We start from the raw sequence: 18,475 nt of genomic DNA on the forward strand, positions 1-18,475 counted from the left end.
AAATAAGATCGTGTCTATGTGAAAGGCTAATATGGAGTGAAGGAGACAGGAAAAATGTTGTACATAAATAGTTCATTCAGGCAATGTTAGTTGGGATTTTTTTCCATTTGTGCTAAGTTTTTGTTTTTTTTACAGGCAAATGAAATGCTGTTCAGTGGCCGAAAGTTGACTGCACAGGAAGCATGTGCAAAAGGATTGGTATCGCAGGTTTTCTGGCCCGGAACATTCAGTCAGGAGGTTATGGTCCGCATTAAGGAACTAGTTGCATGTAATTCCCTTGTAAGTCAGGAACTGTAACTTTCAGTATTCCTCAGTATGCAGATCTCTTACAGTCAGTCAAATGCAGCATTTTACTTTAGAATTCATGGTTCTTGAAGATTTATACATTTTTTTTAAGAAAGGGCTACAGTAAATAGTGTGTATTTAACAATTCTGTATGTCTGTGTAATATATAGTAAAAGATTGCTGATATGTAGAAGAAGAATGTTTCTGTTAACTAAAGTAAGTGGTATTTATCAGTAGAATGTTAGATTACATGCAATCAGTAATAGTTCCAACCATTCACAACATTTTTATATATATAATAGATTTCAGGGAGAGCAGAATCCATTACAAAAGCAGGCAATAGTGGAATTTTTTTTGTCATTGATCCTCAATTAATTGGTATGCACCTTGTCCAAAACAAGCCAGTTCTATTTTTCTTATTTTCCACCACTTATGGACACTCAGTAATTTGCAGTCTCCTCCAACTGAGGATAGCGGGCTGGGATATTATCAAGATGGAACACTGCTTCTTTATAAGGCTCCATCTTTCAACTGAACCAAGAACTGACTAACTATACTAATAGAAACTAATCATTTTGTTTGATAGACTGTCCTGAACTATGAACACACAGCCTTTCTTGGTGTGACTCACTTGGCCTACTGGATTCCCTTGTTCCATGCGATTTCAGACTCGGTCATCTGAGTCCCATTTTTGATGCAATTATAGCTGGAAACTCAAATTCGTTTTACTAACTTACCAAAGGCAACTGCCCTACTGAGGCGAGACTTTCATTACTTTGTTCTGGATTGACTCTCCAGAGATGCATAATATGTTGCAGCTAGCTGAGTCACTGACTCCCTAAGCCTCGTTGTACTTTTGACAATAAAATGGTATTGAAAAGAGTGTGTTTGCGTCATCTAGGTACTTGAAGAATCCAAAGCTCTTGTCAGAAATGCCATGAGGGGGGATTTGGAGCAGACCAATGAAAATGAATCTGATGTTCTGAGGAAAATCTGGAGCTCTTCTCAGGGGATGGACTCTATGCTGAAATACCTACAGAAGAAAATTGATGAGTTCTGAATACGTGCTTTGTCATTGGAAAATTCTATCCTGCTGGGTTGTCCCTGTTGGCTTACAAATGCCCTCATTTAAAAAATAGAGGGATGGGAGAAACTATAGAAAGACAAATTCTCGAGTCGCATCTACTCAGAAGCTAAGGAGCAAAGGCTGGACAATGGAAGCTGAAGATCTCGTCTAGTACTGTATTTTCATCATTCAAACTGACGACAGAAAAGAAAGCTACAAGGGGTTAATGATTGGTGTGCACTACCAAACTTTTCAGTTGTCGTTGCTTATCCAGTAGCTTCTGTCCTTTGCAATTACTGCACTGTGCGTTACTGTACTTTCCGAATACAAATGCATTATGTTATGTGTTTGTGACAGGAAAGTTTGGAAAAACACTCAGCTTAAAAGATGGGGAGGAAAAAAAAACGGGTAATAATAACCAGACTCCTTCTCACTGCCAGAGAGTACATAAGGCTGGTTTAAATTAAAAATAAACACTCACAAAAAACCTGAAAGGTCATGGGTATATGGTTTGGGGGAGAGGATTAAAAAATACCTCAACGACAAAAAAGAACAAAAGACAAGTCTAATTTCTGACAGTGGATCCAGTGTCTAACATAAATCCTTAAGTCTATACATATCCCTTTGAAGAGTCTATGTGTACATGTTAAATGTGCTCAGGAGGTGTGCAGTAAATGTTTTACCCAGTTCCAGAACATACTAGTATATTATTATCCAATAAGCATGAAGAAACCACTGGCTCTTTAAGAAAAACTTGCCTTGCAGTATTAGTGATTCTTTGTGAATCTTATATAAAGAAAACAGCATAAGTTAAAGATTAGTTTTAGTGTTTTTAAAGTGTAGGTTTTTTCCTTTTTTTTAAATCAACTACAAATATATACTTCTGTTTCTGGGTGAAAGCGATAAATTATAGAAAGAGCTTGTGTTTTCTTTGCCGGTTAAATTGATATATTACACCAAAAAATGCTTTATGTATTCAAAACTATGGTTTTAGTACCACTTTAGAAACATTTTCTTAATTTAATAAGTTAAAAAAAATTGTTTTGGCACACTATTCAAATCAAAACTCCTTCCAAAAACTACCTTTAAAAGTAGGTGATTCTTGTGTCAACTTATTTTATGATACACTATGCGGTATTCTTAACAGTGCCCCATGTAAATAGTATTGTGCATTCCTTTTAGGAGTGCTTACTGATTCCTGTTTGCAGATGTCTCACTGGATATAGATATCTGCATTTGCAATCTTCTCTGAATGTATGAATGGAAATTAAATCTTATTTTTGTACAGTTTATTTGTTTGTACTTAGAAATGACCACCTCCCCTTGCCAGTGGAGAGCTGTACATTGTGTAAATCTGCCTTTACTTTGGATTGGTACAGTATTTTTGCATCTGTGGGACCTACTTTTGTTCAGTAGTTTAAACTATATTATAAACTGTACAATCTGTAAAGTTTTATAGGTTAATAATTAAAATGAGCTGTGAAAAGATCTGGGTAAATAAAACTAATATTTCATATTCAAAAGTGCAGCCGAATTGTAACACTTTGTGCTTATCAAGCTTGTCCTTGTGGTCTATTCTGTCCCTACCTACATGCATGTACAGTATATACATATTGCTAATTGTAAATAACCGCTTTCAACAAATGAGCTTAGCAAATTGTCAGATAACTGGAACAGAAAAGTTCCTGCTGTACCACATTTTACAACAGTCTAGCTTTGGAAAAATAAAACCCACGACTGCAGTTTTGACAAATACGTGGTCCACACGCATGGACACAGAGTAGCAGTTGTTCCCTTTGTACAGGTATCATTATGGAGAGGTATTAGATTTTTATTTTAATCATTGAACATGCTCATATATTGGAAATAATGTCTTCATTTTTATTTCATCAATACATGATTTCAACGTAAAATGAATTAATTTAAATAGTTAGTTGTAATTTGCCCTTTAGGAAAATAGAAATATGTAGAAATATACAATTCATGCCGAGGAGCATCTTCTAAATTGGCTATAATTAAATTCTATAATTAAAGTTTCAGATTTTTATTCAAAGTCTACTCCAGTAAGTATTTAAATGTATTTTGGCAGTAGGACTTAAATATTTTTGATTACAGTAAGACAACTGTATTTATTGCAAAATGCAAGCTATTCTCAATGAGGACAGGATTCCGATCTAAGTTAATAGTGTCAAGGTTCTTAAGCAATAATCCACATTAAGTAACTGAATACTTTGGGTGTTAACCACACCCACCAAAAACAACTGCAACTTTGTCATCTTGAGTACATAATCCACACTGATACTTCAGAGCAGTAGTCTTTTGAATGAGAGGCTACCTCAACACTCTATCTGCCTGTTCAGGTGGATGAAACAGATCCCATGGAACTATTCAGAGAACAGCTGGTGAGTTTTGGCAACCTGGCCATAATTTATCCCTCAACCACCACCACCACTAAAACAGATTAACTGGTTATTTATCTCATTGGTGTTTGTGCACAAATTGGCTGCCACATTTCAAATCAAAATCAAATCAAATCAACTTTTATTGTCATTGTTAGTGCACAAGTGCAGTACAACGAAATGTAGGCTTGCGGCTCCCGAGTGTACAATTTGGATTAGGACTACATAACAACTGTGACTACACTTCATATAGTAATGAATTGACTGTGAAGCATTTTGGGACATCCTGGGGACATGAAAGGTGCAATATAAATGCAAGTTCTTCCTTTAGAGGAGAGGATCAAGAGAACCTCGAGTTCTATTTATGATGCTCCAGTCAGTCATCATGAGTGTGGGACAGGCTTGCTGGACCAGCTGGTCTTTTCCTGCCTGTCATTTTCGTATATTTCGTATGAGCTGTGATGGGGATTAACAATTAAGTTGCACTAGATTCCACATGGTTACAAGAAGAATCGAGGACCATCGTATTTTACAGAATTTATTGTGTAAATATGGTGAATATAATCAAGTTTCAGCACAATTAAGCACCACAGCCCTTTGGCATCAATCAAACTGCTTCCCATGGGAGAAGGATGCGAGTTGGAGACCTGGAATATGGGAAGGGTTGATCGGTTGCCAAGAACGTAGGAGGAACGGAACAGAGTCTCAGCTGGAAAACTCAGAAATGGAATCCTGCCCACCGCGATGATTTTGGCAGTCTCAATCCTGCCCATGGTCCCAACTTTTAGGCACCTAATAGTTATCATGTGTAGGCCCTAACTGGGCATGTAATTGCAAGTAAGTTACACTAATACCAGAGACCATATTGTGTGGATTAACACTTACTTTGGCTTGCAGTCAGGAGGCTGGTAAGTAGTTGCCATTTCAAGTTTATAAAATTATCCAAAGATTGTGGTATGAACTGAGCCTGTGTCCAACTCTCGGTTTCTGATATATTTTGGCACATCATTTGGGTTCGGATTTCCTTAATCACGTTAAATCTGACCAGTGCAATTTGTGCTCCTGTTAAATTTGACATTCGGATGAAATGTAGGTAGTTTTTACATATCGTACATTGCTAGAAAACTCTGAAACTCTCTGCTTCATAGCAGTTAGCGTTGATGAATCCCTGCAAGTTATGAGACCAGAGATTTTAAATGATCCACCCCTGTTCCCGATGATTTGTTTTATCTGATGTTTTAGTCAATCTGTGGGAGTCCATTAGAGGTTTGTTTAACAGTGCAGTGTGGCATTAATTGGAAGGTGAGTTTATCCCATGGAAACCATGAAAAATAGCATAAAAAGCCATTTAAGTTGTTTCTCCACACTACACAATGTTGCAATGTGAGATCAGGGAACACCCGTGGAAATTCAATCCCCCAGGATGTCCATAATCAGGATTGTAGAACGTGCTTCCTTTTTCTGTGGGGACTTAGAATAAAAACAGTTAATGTGGTAGCTTCATCTTTGGACAGGCCTGGTACACGTTAAGGTTTAACAAAATACAACACTACACTAGCATTTAGGAGCACATCAAGAGGCATCTCCACAGGGATATCCATAACTTAGCATCCAACACCTTTCAGGAATTGCCTGAGTTGGAGAAATTCAATACTAACAGATTACTGTTACAAAATGCACACTGGCAACATTTCACAGAATATTGTTTAGACGATCAGGACTTAGGAATTGAGGGAAACAATATGGAAATTTGCTGCTGACACCAAATAGGGGTTATAGCAAACTGAGAAAGAATACAGCAGGACACAGGTTTGATGGGCAGATAGGTGGCAGATGCAGTTCAATGTAGAGAACTATTAAGTATTTACATTTCAAAAATAAGACAGGAAATACCATAAATGGAGTAGAGAATCGGGCAAGATGATGTTGAGCAGTTGGTCTGCAGGAAAGCCAGAGATTAGCATCCAGCACCAATTGGGAAATGCCCAAGTGGGGGTAAGTAATACTGATGCATGTATTAGTCAATACTAATACATTTTAGAAATAAATGTAGGGAAAAGAAGTACAGTTTAAGCTAAGGTTTGAAATGGAATAGAGGAGCAGATAAGGTCATGTCAAGTAGCAGCACCACAGGGAAATACAGCGATTACCATCAAGCACCAATCGAGGGGAGCGGGTGGCTGGCAAGAAGTGGATCTGCATAAGGAAAACAATGATCAATGAAGAAGTTAAAGGGAGTCCTACCAGGTATGACAATTCTACCCACCTTCTTCCAAAATGTATTACTGTACATTTCTCTACAGTGAACCTATCTGCCCATTCTGCTGGCCTATCTATGTTCTCCTGAAGTCTTTCTACACCCACCCAATCAATGATTGGCACATAGGTCTTCATCCCTGGGCAGCACCCTGCCTGCGGCTTTCGCTGTAGCCTGCCCTCGGCCCACCTGCTAATATTGTGCTGTACTACTATGGCAGTGTGAGGTGTGTTCTTGCTGAGAGCGTGAGCTGCTGGTGATCCTGTGCCTATTTAAAGTGCTCTATGGAAGGAACGATATGGATGTGTCCCTCGACTCACTCTCAGTCCTTCCTTCATCAGTTGGGAGAGTACAAGGGGAAAATTAAACTCGTGATGCAATGTACTTGCAGTCAGATGGGGGCTACCTGAAGGCTGAGTAGACCTATTATTTTCTTATCAAACATCACTGCCTGGTGGTTGTGAACCTACCAGCTTTGGAGATCCAACTCCAGTGAGCATTGTAGGCCAATAAAATTAGCCAAGTGGTAAAATACAAAGGTTCCAAAAGGAAGAGATGATGCTTTGCATGTATTTAGTAACATGCTGCCTTAGCCTAATTGTCTTGCAGTTGCTCACAATTGTGCAAATGCCTGGCAGGAACAGAAAGATTAGCTAGCCGTCACCAATTTTAAAATTGAGAGGGTTTGATGGAGTAGCCACCCAGAGTGTGTTTCCACTTGTGGGGAAGAGCAAAGCTACGAGGCCATCAATAAATCAAAAAGGGAATTCAGAAGAAACTTCTTTACCCAGAGAGTGGTGAGAATGTGGAACTCGCTGCCACAGGGAATAGTATAGATGCATTTAAGGGGAGGCTGGACAAGCATATGAGGGAGAAGGGAATAGAGGATTAGGCTGATATCGTTAGATGAGGAAAGACAGGAGGACGCTCGAGAGGAGCATAAATGCCGGCATGGACTGGTTGGGCTGAATGGTCTGTTTCTGTGCCGTATATCCTATGTAAACTCTCATAGATGCTCAGCTCCTTCATGTTTCAGATTCCTATAACTTATTGGCTCATTAATTCATAAATGTTCAACTTCTGTTCATATGGTTTGTCATTTGAGATGACTACATTTTCCCCCCGAAGGTATGCTATAATGACAGGACACTTCTAACCCTACTGGTTAACAAAATATACAACACAATACCAATTAGTTTCCATTGCAATCACTCTTGTGACTTTCTGAATGTCACCGAATCTGTCTGCTGCCACGCACTGAAGTCAGTGGCCCTTAGTGATTATGTAATCTGTCACCTTGCATATTTGCTGCTGCCAAGCTAGTGCTTCATCCACACGTACAAATACAGCAGTCAGTAAAGTGTGATATCCTGGCATAGGTAGCAGCCAGAATCGCTCCTGTTCCTCCATAATAATTTCAGTGGTTACAGGCATTTTTATCACAATTAGTAGGAGTCTGTCAGACCGCTTGTTCGACATACAGTTCTGGATGAACAGAAATTTTCTCCAATTAAATATTGGGAAGACCGAAGCCATTGTTTTCGGTCCTAGCCACAGACTCCATCCCTCTCCCTAACATCTGTCTGAGGCTGAACCACACTGTTCGCAACCTTGGTGTCATATTTGACCCTGAAATGAGCTTCCGACCACATACCTGCAGCATAACAAAGTCTGCCTATTTCCACCTCCGTAACATCGCCCGTCTCCGCCCTTTCCTCTGCTCATCCACTGCTGAAACCCTCATCCATGCCTTTGTTATCTCTAGACTTGACTATTCCAATGCATTCCTGGCTGGCCTCCCACATTCTACCCTACGTAAACTTAAGGTCATCCAAAATTCAGCTACCTGTGTCCTAACTTGCACCAAGTCCCATTCGTCCATCTTCTTCTTCTTAGGCAGTCCCTCGGAATCAAGGATGACTTGCTTCCACATTAAAAATGAGTTCTCAGGTGACTGATGAGTCCATCACCCCTGTGCTCGCTGACCTACATTTGCTCCCGGTTAAGTAGCGCCTCAATTTCAAAATTCTCATCCTTGTTTTCAAATCCTGCCATGGCCTTGCCCCTCCCTATCTCTGTAATCTCCTTCAGCCCCACAACCCCCCCCCCCCGCCCCCCCGAGATATCTGTGCTCCTCTAATTCTGCCCTCTTGAGCATCCCTGATTTATAAATCGCTCAACCATTGGTGGCCGTGCCTTCTGTCGCCTAGGCCCTAAGCTCTGGAATTCCCTGCCTAAACCTCTCCGCCTCTCTTCCCTCCTTTAAGATGCTCTAAAACCTGCCTCTTTGACCAAGCTTTTGGTCACCTGCCCTAATTTCTCCTTATGTGGCTCGGTATCAAATTTCTTGTCTTATAATACACCTGTGCAGCACCTTGGGACGTTTTAATACGTTAAAGGCGCTATATAAATACAAGTTGTTTGTTGTTAAAGCACTTAATAGGTGTATAACAAACAGTCCCTGCCCTAATTAGTGGGAATTTTTTTAAATCACTAACCCGAGTGGTCTAGGGTATTAGAAATATCACCCAGCAGAGGGCTCCGGCTGCAAATAGGTTGTGCTGACAGCCGATTATTTGCATTACCAGCAGCAATTTCAAAAGTGGATGAATTCACCCCACGCATGCAGATTTGATCAGTCAGCACCTCCAATTGACTGGCGGGTCAGTTAAGGCCAATCAGCCTCGTCCTGACTTGAGCAAGGCACAGCAATTATATTTTTGTGGTCTTAAGTGGAACACAATGCACACAGCCACACTTTAATAGCAGAATAATACCCGTAAGGATTATAACATGTAGTGCACAGTCCTTGTAAAACAATGGCCCGGATTTTGCAATCAGCGGCGAATGAACGTTGACAGCTGCCCACAGAGTTTTGACCGGCTTTAGAGAGCAGGCTTGCTCTAATTCTGCATCTGTGACACCATCTGTGGCGTCTGTGAGCAGGCCAAGAAACAGTGAGGCAATTCAGCCAATCAGATTGAAGAATCCTCACTGAGACACGTAGAGTCCAAACCAGGAAGTATAAAGCATGAAATATAAATTCGATTTAAATGATGTACAGAAAGCGAAATAAAGATTGGGAAATACAGATGAGATTAAGGGAGAGAGAGATAAGAGAGCTAGACAGAAAAAGTTTAAAAAAAGTATATATTGTTTTAAATCTCCAACACTAACTTTCTTCTGAGGGAATGAGACTTCACACTTGTAAAGTTAATTTTTCAGGCCACGAGAAGTTGTTTGGTAGTAATTTCACTTACCACACCGTTAAAAACTCACTAACTTCTGAATGCCCCAGTCCTAACTTTTTCAGCTGTCTTGAGTGGGGAACCAGTGGGCAAGTACAGCAAGTTGATGCCGTTGCATTCATTTCAATGCAGAGTCCATCGGTGAGGACTGCAACAGCGCACCCTGTGGAGGAGCAGGGTATCTCGGATTTCTGCGTTTAACTGCGAATGTGCAAACACCAGAAGTTGCTGTCCGATTTACCCTGTAATAACAAGTGAACGCCGATAGCCTCACCGTTATTATTACTGCAAAATCTGGGCCATTGTATCCTCCTCCCTACCGTGAAGCAGGTGAAGCATATTATTACCTGCAACATGTAAATGATCAGCATAAGGCCCAGTTACCAGCTCGCAATTGCAGCAGCTCACACGGTTATAAAAGAATTTGAGTTGAAGGGTGCAGGAAGAAGTCTAACAGCGCACGCCGCGATATACCCGTTCCAGCAAGATTTCGACTATTTCAGCCTCACAGTTGGTATACATCTGAAATAAACTTACAACATTCATCCACTTGCAGAATACTTTAAAATTCAGTCTAAAACATAAAAGTCAGAAAAATGAACCCTTCTGTAGAGTGACTTCAACACAAAATCTGAGGGAACCAGCTCGAGCTTGGAGGTGACGGCAGTATTTAATTAATGACCATCACTGTGTACCTACTGCCACAATTTATCTGAAGTACCGTGAATTATATCATCCAGCAGTGGAAATAGCACGGTGTGTGCGCGCTTGTGTATGTCCATCTGCGAAATCCCATGAAAGACTAAGATAGTCAATGATATTATCTGGAAGAGCCCACAATCGTAATTTATCCACAATCAACATAAGACAATGGTGTCCCAACTAGCCTGTGTGGCTTGTAAGAATTTGCATATCAACACTGTAGTGTATGTAACCTGTACCACCTTAAGAGGATACCTTAAGGTGATGGACTACTTTTTGATGGCTCCTGTACATTGTAGTATCGGTGGTGACCACACCGGTATATAAACCCTGCGGAGCAAAGTGTATTCCAGTTCAGCCCTGACCCTCAATCACTAAAGACCTGTTTACTTACTTCTGTAGTCTGTGTCCTGTTATTCAGTATAACTGCAATTGAAAACACAGACTCAACAAACACCAAAAACTGCAAGGGATTTGGATTAATATGAAAATATGTGCAAAAGATCAGGGGGTGGGGGGTCGAGCTTCCGATTTGGACGCAATCGGCGATCCGGGGGAAAATTGCGCTCATTTTGAGAAGTGATTTTTTTTCCCCCCTTGAGCTTCCGCTTAAACTTATTTGCATATCGCCGAACGCGAAATCGGGCATTTTAAAACATCATTTTTTTTTAAAGAAATTTTGCTTTAAAAAATATTCCTTGTTATATTTAAGAGTGGTAACTTGGTGCAGTTTGAGGAATACAGCTAAAAATGGGTTTATCACAAAAAACAAGTGTTTTTAATCAGTGTCAATCCAGCACCTGTGAGTAACTCGATTTTAAATGACTGAAAATGACAAAGAATATACAGAACCGTTTGCTAATTATATTGGGATATACAAGGGTCAGTTTCTTAGTAATTCAAAAAAAAAATTATTCAAAAGCTTTTAAATCGTGCCTATTCGTGTCCTTGCGCCCAAAAGAGCCAGCTTAAATGTTAAAGCCTCCTCTATGAAAGCACTCTGAAGTTAGATGAATCCCAAAAGAATTCATGGTCCTTTGATAGTCTAATGATTGTGACAACTCTGCCTACCTCCCACAAAGCCAGGAAGAAGCTTATCTTTTGGGGTTGACTGTTGGATTCAGATTTGCTTTGTTGTTGGTACTTTGGGCAAACATCATACATCATAGAATCTTACAGCACAGAAGGAGGCCATTCGGCCCATCGTGCCTGTGCCGGCTCTTTGAAAGAGCTCTCCAATTAATCCCACTCTTTCCCCATAGCCCTGCAAATGTTTCCTTTTTAAAGTATACATCCAATTCCCTTTTGAAAAGGTTACTGTTGAATCTGCTTCCACCGCCCTTTCAGGCAGCGCGTCCCAGATCACAACAACTCGCTGCGTAAAAACAAATTCTCATCTCACCTCTGATTCTTTTGCCAATTATCTTAAATCTGTGTCCTCTGGTTAGCGGCTCTCCTGCCAGTGGAAACAGTTGACGCTTATTCACTCAATCAAAACCCCTCATAATTTTGAACACCTCTATTAAATCTCCCTTAACCTTCTCTGCTCTAAGGATCCCAGTTTCTCTAGTCTCGCCACATAACTGAAGTCCCTGATTCTTGATATAAATCTCCTCTGCACCCTCTCCAAGACCTTACACAAGTACTTCACGATGGGCCGAATGGCCTCCTTCTGTGTCGTAAATTTCTATGATTCACCACCGCATCCAAACCCACCTGTAAAACACATTCCAGCAAAATGACCAATGTTTTTGATGGGAGTCCGAAAACTGGTAAAAACAAATTGAAGCTATTCATTGAGATCTGGATTTAAATGCAATGGGGCTGAAATTCAATTTCAGCGGGGGGGCACAATCGGTATACATCCCGCCGGACCTTCCTTTCCATTGAAGTCAATGTGAAAGAACGTCGTGCAAGGTGGAGAACGAGCAGCCAATCTGCTACTGCCTGTTTTGCACCCCCGCTGAAGTTGAATTCAACCCCAGTGACTGCGGCGCCTGTAATAACCTTCCAGCAACTGAACACTGAAAGGCGTGGATACACTGCAAAGGAGCTGTGCCAGTCACTGGTTGGCTCCAAGCTTAAAAGACAAGGAAAGGTCAAGAGTGGCAACAGCAGATATTGCCCGACAAGCTTTCGACAAAGACTTTTCTTCAGAAATACTTTTCTGCAGAGCTATTTAAACCAAAATCAGCATCAAATACTCAACCACCACCAAACGCTATTACACATGAATTATCTAAATTAACAAGACCCTCCATCCCCCAACCTCAACAAATTTTCTTGGACCATATTAAAAGGCACTGAAGGCCATCAACAGCTCCAGTCTATCCATGTTCGCACTAGCACACAAGCCACTACTCTAACCTACTCCTTTGCAATGCCGGTTACACCAAGTACCAAGCTTCAACTAGATTCATCCAAATTCCAATGACAGTTTCACTCATCATACATTCCCAACTATACAAACACTTCTATTATCATTCTTCAGAAATTCCCATGCAGTATAGTCATACATACTTAGAAACATTTTATAAATAAAATGCTTAAAAGGAACAGCTGTGGAATAAAATAGCAGTCAGATAAAATCAACAACTTTGTCATTTATTAGCAACCCCCTTTTACGATTAAATAGCACATTCAACATAAAAACATTGACTATTCTCCAAGGCATTAAGAAACAGATGGAAACTCTGCACAATACGAACAGTGTCTACTTTATTTGAAACTAAACAATCAGATTATCAGAATCTCAGAGTAGTTTGTATTCCGTGACTTTTAAGGGGAGCTGGGTGGATTTATCGTTCGAGGGAGTCTTGAAAAAACTTGCTCTAGCATTACAAAACTGGAAGGAGGTTAACAAAAAAAAATAGGGATTTAGCATTAAGAATTTGTAACCTGTTACCTCTTGGAACGTTCATCTATCCTAACTGTATTTAAAATGAGAATTTCTGGTACATACAGTGTTATGTGTTGCTTAATAGCACACTCCACTGATGGCCATCAAGGACTGCCATTACCTCACGTCAGAGCCAGCATGTGTCTCAATGCACTACGGTCAGATATTACCCCTCAGTCCAGCTAAATTTGTGGTGGTGTGAAAACTAATGTTGACTTTGTGAACGTGCACCGAACAGGGGCATCGGCATAATAACAATCACATGCCTGACCATTCATGCATCTGCAAGGGCAACATACTTACTGGACTACGATGCAGTGTGAAATGCAGAGCTAAAAATCTTCATACAAGCAACATCCAGCACCGATTAACATCTCAAGTGCTGGGTGCTTATTTCAGAGCTCCTGGCATGCGCTCCGCCAGTATGCTGGTCTTCACCCTACCTCAGGCCAAACGTAGTTATATACATCTGTATATCTCCAGCTGGCTTGGATTCGGGTGAAGGCTGTGCAGCAGAAGACATGTGAAACCGCCTAATGGAGGGAATGTCACTTTTCTAGCTAATCTTACTTTTGAGTTGTACTATACACAGTGGGAACTTCTCTGCAATGGCGCAAAGTAGTGCAGCATATAACTGCAGCCAAGGACTTTAGAACCCATAACAACATTAGCACAACAGTACTGGAACATACAAAAGGAAGTCGGCACATCTCCAACAATAGATTCTTCCCCCACCCAGTCACTTCTGAAGTGCCCAAGGATCCATTCTTGGCCCTCTCTATCTTTTCTACAGGCTGCCCCTCAGTGGCATCGTTTGCAGGCACAAGGTTGGCTTCTACATGTATGTTGGCGACACTCAATTCCACCGCTTCTCTCAAACACACAACCACCTCTGTGGTGTCAGACTGCATGTCTGAACATCAAGTCGTGGATACGTCAAAATGTCCTCTAACTAAAAGTGAAGACGACCAAAGCCATTGTTTTTATTTCCCACCAGGAACTCCATTCCCTTGTCATTGGCTCCATTCTTCACCACACCCCAGCCACCTGCTCAGGTTGAACCAGCATGCAAAACTTTGGCATCATATTTGACCCAAGCTGAACTTCAAACCCCCACATCCAATCCATCACCTACATCCACTCCTACCTTATTCCTTTCCCCCTCCTATCCTCCGCTACCAAAACCCTTATCCGTAATTTTGTCACCTCTAGACTTGATTTCTCCAATACGCTCCTTGTTGGCCTCCTAACCTTCTCCTTCCATAAACTCCAACTTATCCAAAGCTCAGCTGTCTTCTTCCTGCCCTGCACTAACTCCCACCGCCATCACTCCTGAGCTTACTGAGCTACACTGGCTTCCTGACTACCCACACGTTAAATTTTAAATCCTGATCCTCAAGTCCCTATTTCTGCAACCTCCTCCAGCTTCGCGCCCCGTGTTGCACCCTTCAGTAATCCAACTCTGGATTTTTGTCCATTCCTCTTCGTTCCACCCCTGGCGACAGAGCATTTAGCCACCTGGGTCCCACTCCCTGAAAATCCATCCCGTAAAAATCTTTGCCTCCAAGTCTATCTCCACCTAAAAACTCCCTCCAAACGTAGCTTTTCAGCCGAGCTTTCAGTCACCTCACCGATCTCTCACACTGTGGCTCAGCATCTTCCTCTTTATACCTTTTATTAATTTTTTTTCTCCCTTCTAAATAAAAAGTGCGTGGGCATGTTTTCTGCATTGAAGACAATATATAAATGCAAGTTGTTGTGGATGTTGAGGTGCTGGCAGAGCAGTTTGGTGACAGAATGTTGGGAGCACTAAAACGTTGCACCAAACAGTAAAGACTGTGAATTCTGGCCTGCAATTGCCCACATCATATATTTTCTAACTAGGAGAGCTTGGCAGGGGTGCTAGCCACTTCCTCAAAGCGAGAGAGAAAGTAGCTTTTTTAAATTCAGCGTGTGCGCCAAGCTCAAGCATACCTGTTGGACCGGAGTGGCAAAGGTCCACAAACCTGTTGTCAAGATGCCTGCTTGCTCATGAAATGGTGTGGTGATAGGGAAGGAAAAGAAAATGGTGAACAAAGAAAAATGTTTTGAATTTAGCTTGGTCATCTCAATGGTGCACATTTTTAATACATTTTCTAACTGAATTTAAAACCACCTTGTTTTTCTCAGTTGAACGTGTTTCTGTATCCATGGTATAATGTGGCTTTACAAATCAGTTATAGCAAAGCATTTCTTAACTAACAGATGCTGTCGCTCTTCAATTCCTCAAAAGGCCTAAATTTGTATCAGGAAGTAGATGGCAGTTATAATGCTACGGGGGGCAGCCACTGTGTGTCCCCACAGCCATGTGGAACCAGTAGTCCTGGTTACTGAACAGGACAAAATTGTAGAGGTTCTCTCCTCCCTTGTGGTACCCATGTTCGCTTTCGCCCCAGGAAACCGGGCTGTCTGCAAAGCCGTGGACTGTCACACTAACCCACTGAGCCAGCTTGGGTTCCTCAAAATAGAGTCTGGAAAAAATAAATGCCATACCACGTATCAGATTACAACAGGAAATACAGTAGAGCCGTGAAGAATTATAATTCTGAACATGTACAAGGCTCCATAGAACACAAGTAGTCTTAGAGACCCATAAGTCAGAAATGCAATGAAGTCTTGTCAACAGTTCTGTGCCCATTTACCAGTCAACAATTCACTTCAGAACATCTAAAGCTACTACATCTGCCTGATAAAATTAATACAAAGCCAACCAGCAGGATTTAAAATTCAAATGAAATTAGAAAGGTGGGTCACACACATTTAAAAAAAATATTGTAATATTTAGTTCAAAGATATCTCACAGGTATATATAAGGACTAGGGATACTTATGACCTAAATAGGGCACATATTCATTTACTTAAAAAAAACTTCAAGGTGAAAAATTATTAAATCATCACTTGCTTGATGGCAATGTAAAAACATACACAAAAAATACACTTGCATAGCAGTCAGGCGCCCACGTACTTTTAATACAGTGAAATTATTTTTGGGAACCTTATTTTGAACTGCTACCGGTAGCAGATGCAATAGTGTGCCTATCTCGAAAGCATGGTTACAGCTTTGTTACTACTTCAGTGGCCATTACTGGGGAGAAAGCATCTGGTCACTGTTCAGCCGAGCCACTAGATGAAGCACAAACCAATGGTCAATGCAGCGTTTTTGAGAATAGCGAAACTGTTACCAACTGGCTCATTCACTCTAGAAGACAAACGTCACTCATGCACAAGAATGGCTCAACCTGCAGCACGAGACTGGCCAATTTATGGATAATTACCTACTGCAAAAACTACCAAAATAATGCATATATTAACCCTGTGTGCTGAGAAACCTGCAGCTGCCTTGCACTGATTTTCAGCCCTATTACTAAACCATTTTGTTTTCACTGCTGAATATAACGTAACTAAAAGCAAGCTGTCTAGCAATGTATTTATATAGCGTCTTTAATATAGGAAAATGACTCAAGGCGCTTCAGAGGACCGTAATCAGACAAAGACTGACTCCGAGCCAAAGAAGGAGTTGTTAAGATGGGAGACTAAAAGCTTGGTCAAAGAGGTAGGTTTTAAAGGAAGGTCTTAGAGGAGGAGGGAGAGGTGGAGGAGGGAGAGGTGGAGGCGGAGAGGCGCCGAGGTTCAGGGGTTAGACGGCTGAAGGCACGGCCACCAGTGGTTGGGTGAAATAAGCTGGGATACACAAGAGGCCAGAGTTGGGGGAACGCAGAATTCTCGGACGGTTGTAAGCACTGTTTGCCCCTAAGCTGCACGGCTGCGCGCCTGCACGGTTCTCTCGAGGCTGCCGCGCATCAGGTATTGCAGACCGCGCAGTCCCGCTGGAGCGCACCCCAGCGCACAGGCGTTCTTTTTAATCGCGTCCCACAGGCTCGTTCTTTAAGCCCACAGGAGCGGGCTTCGGCGCCTGTGCGCTGGACCCATTTCACCGCCTGTGCCCTGGAATCCGCTAGGAGAGAGAGAGAGAGACTGGGGGAGATAGAGAGAGACTGGGGGAGAGAGAGAGAGAGAGAGACGGGGGGAGAGAGAGAGAGAGAGACGGGGGGAGAGAGAGAGAGAGAGAGAGACGGGGGGAGAGAGAGAAAGGGAGAGAGAGAGAGAGACAGGGGAGAGAGAGAGAGATGGGGGAAAGAGACAGGGGGAGAGAAACAGACGGGGGGAGAGAGATTGGGGGAGCGAGACGGGGGGAGAGAGAGAGGGAGAGAGAGAGAGACGGGGAGAGAGACAGACAGGGGGAGAGAGAGACTGGGGGAGAGATTAACTGCGCTTCTTACAATAACAGTAAAAAAAAATGTTTAACATCCACCGACAGGGCCTCATTTAATCGTCTCTTCTAAAACCTGCAGGCAGTTATTGCTCAGGATTACACTGAGCTGGGACACTAGGGGCATTCACTTAATTGCGAGCAGGTTAGTGGAGCTGGTGTCTGATATGAGCACCTTCATTATCACAAGAGCACAAATAGGAAAGCGTTGTCAAGAGGAATTTCCCCCAAGAGGGAAAGAATTCTGCTAATTTTTCAACATTGACAGGATTTCAAATATTTTACAAAATGGGAGGAAAGCTCTCTCCTGAATCAACACTCTGCTTCCCCTTTTGCTCCGATGTTCTTTGCAGAGAGAGACAGCGAAACAAAGAGACAGAGAGACAGAGCGACATGGAGAGACAGGGTGACAGAGAGGGACAGAGAGAGAGGGAGCAGGACCACCCCCAGCCAGGCAGAGGGAGAGGTGCTCAGGACGTACGCAATACTACAGGCAGAGACAATCCATTAAGAGACATAATGCAGATGCCCAGCAGCATCTACTCCCGCCTTATGGATCAGGAAGCATAAGGACTAGTTGTTAAAAAGAGTTGCAGCCAATTATTCTCAGCATTTATAGACACTTGAAATGTTCTTTTTTCCTCATTTAAACACGACAAACACATATCACTATATATCATATTTTAACCTATCACAGTAAAAGACCAATCTTAGCATGAAATCCTTGTATATCTCAACCTGGACTATCCAAGGTCTACGCTCTTCTGTGCTTGGCCTGAAGAGTAGGACCTCAGAGTTCCTAGATGAAATCAAAGATCTGGACATTATCTTTTTGCAAGAAACCTGGTGTAGAGGAGAAGGGCCCACTGGCTGTCCCCGTGGGTACACAGAGCTGGTGGTCCCTCCCAATAAACTGCCAGGAGTAACCCAGGGCAGAGACTCTGGAGGCATACTGATTTGGTTTAAAGCAGAGCTTAGGAATTACATTAAATTTATAAAAAAGGGCGAAAACCACTTATGGCTCAAGATTAAGAGGGGCATCATTTCTAGCATGCAAGATATTTTCATTTGCGCACTCTATATCCCCCCTGTAGAATCCCCGTACTTCAAAGAGGACACCTTCTCCAACACTGAGAGGGAGATTAACCAATTCCAGGCCCAGGGGAACGTGTTGATCTGTGGTGACCTCAACTCAAGAACTGGCGAAGAACCAGACTTTACCAGTAATCAGGGGAATAATTACATATTTTGGAATAACCACTTTGATCTCCCTTTTCATTCCCACAGGTATAACTGCGACAAACAGACAA

The 18,475-nt window shown here is 41.9% G+C and overlaps 2 protein-coding genes across 4 annotated transcripts in view; one reads left to right on the forward strand and one right to left on the reverse strand.

The window, feature by feature from the left end:
• cdyl (chromodomain protein, Y-like) overlaps positions 1 to 2,874 on the forward strand; it is a 264,519-nt gene extending 261,645 nt beyond the window's left edge. Inside the window, exons 6-7 of one of the 2 annotated variants that reach the window (XM_085989227.1) lie at positions 136 to 279; positions 872 to 1,180. In XM_085989227.1, coding sequence (XP_085845353.1) covers positions 136 to 279; positions 872 to 967 — 240 coding nt within the window. In that variant the 3' untranslated portion in view covers positions 968 to 1,180. The other variant, XM_085989226.1, reaches the window with a different exon arrangement.
• Positions 2,875 to 12,540: 9,666 nt separating this feature from the next.
• Positions 12,541 to 18,475, reverse strand: part of rpp40 (ribonuclease P/MRP 40 subunit) — a 36,912-nt gene continuing 30,977 nt past the window's right edge. For both annotated transcript variants that reach the window (XM_085989232.1, XM_085989231.1), the window contains exon 8: positions 12,541 to 15,366. In XM_085989232.1, coding sequence (XP_085845358.1) covers positions 15,168 to 15,366 — 199 coding nt within the window. In that variant the 3' untranslated portion in view covers positions 12,541 to 15,167. The remainder of the gene's footprint in view (positions 15,367 to 18,475) is intronic.

Source organism: Somniosus microcephalus, chromosome 5 (assembly GCF_052327205.1).
Source record: "Somniosus microcephalus isolate GS21.2 chromosome 5, FLI_Smic_1.0, whole genome shotgun sequence".
Taxonomy (NCBI): Eukaryota; Metazoa; Chordata; class Chondrichthyes; order Squaliformes; family Somniosidae; genus Somniosus; species Somniosus microcephalus.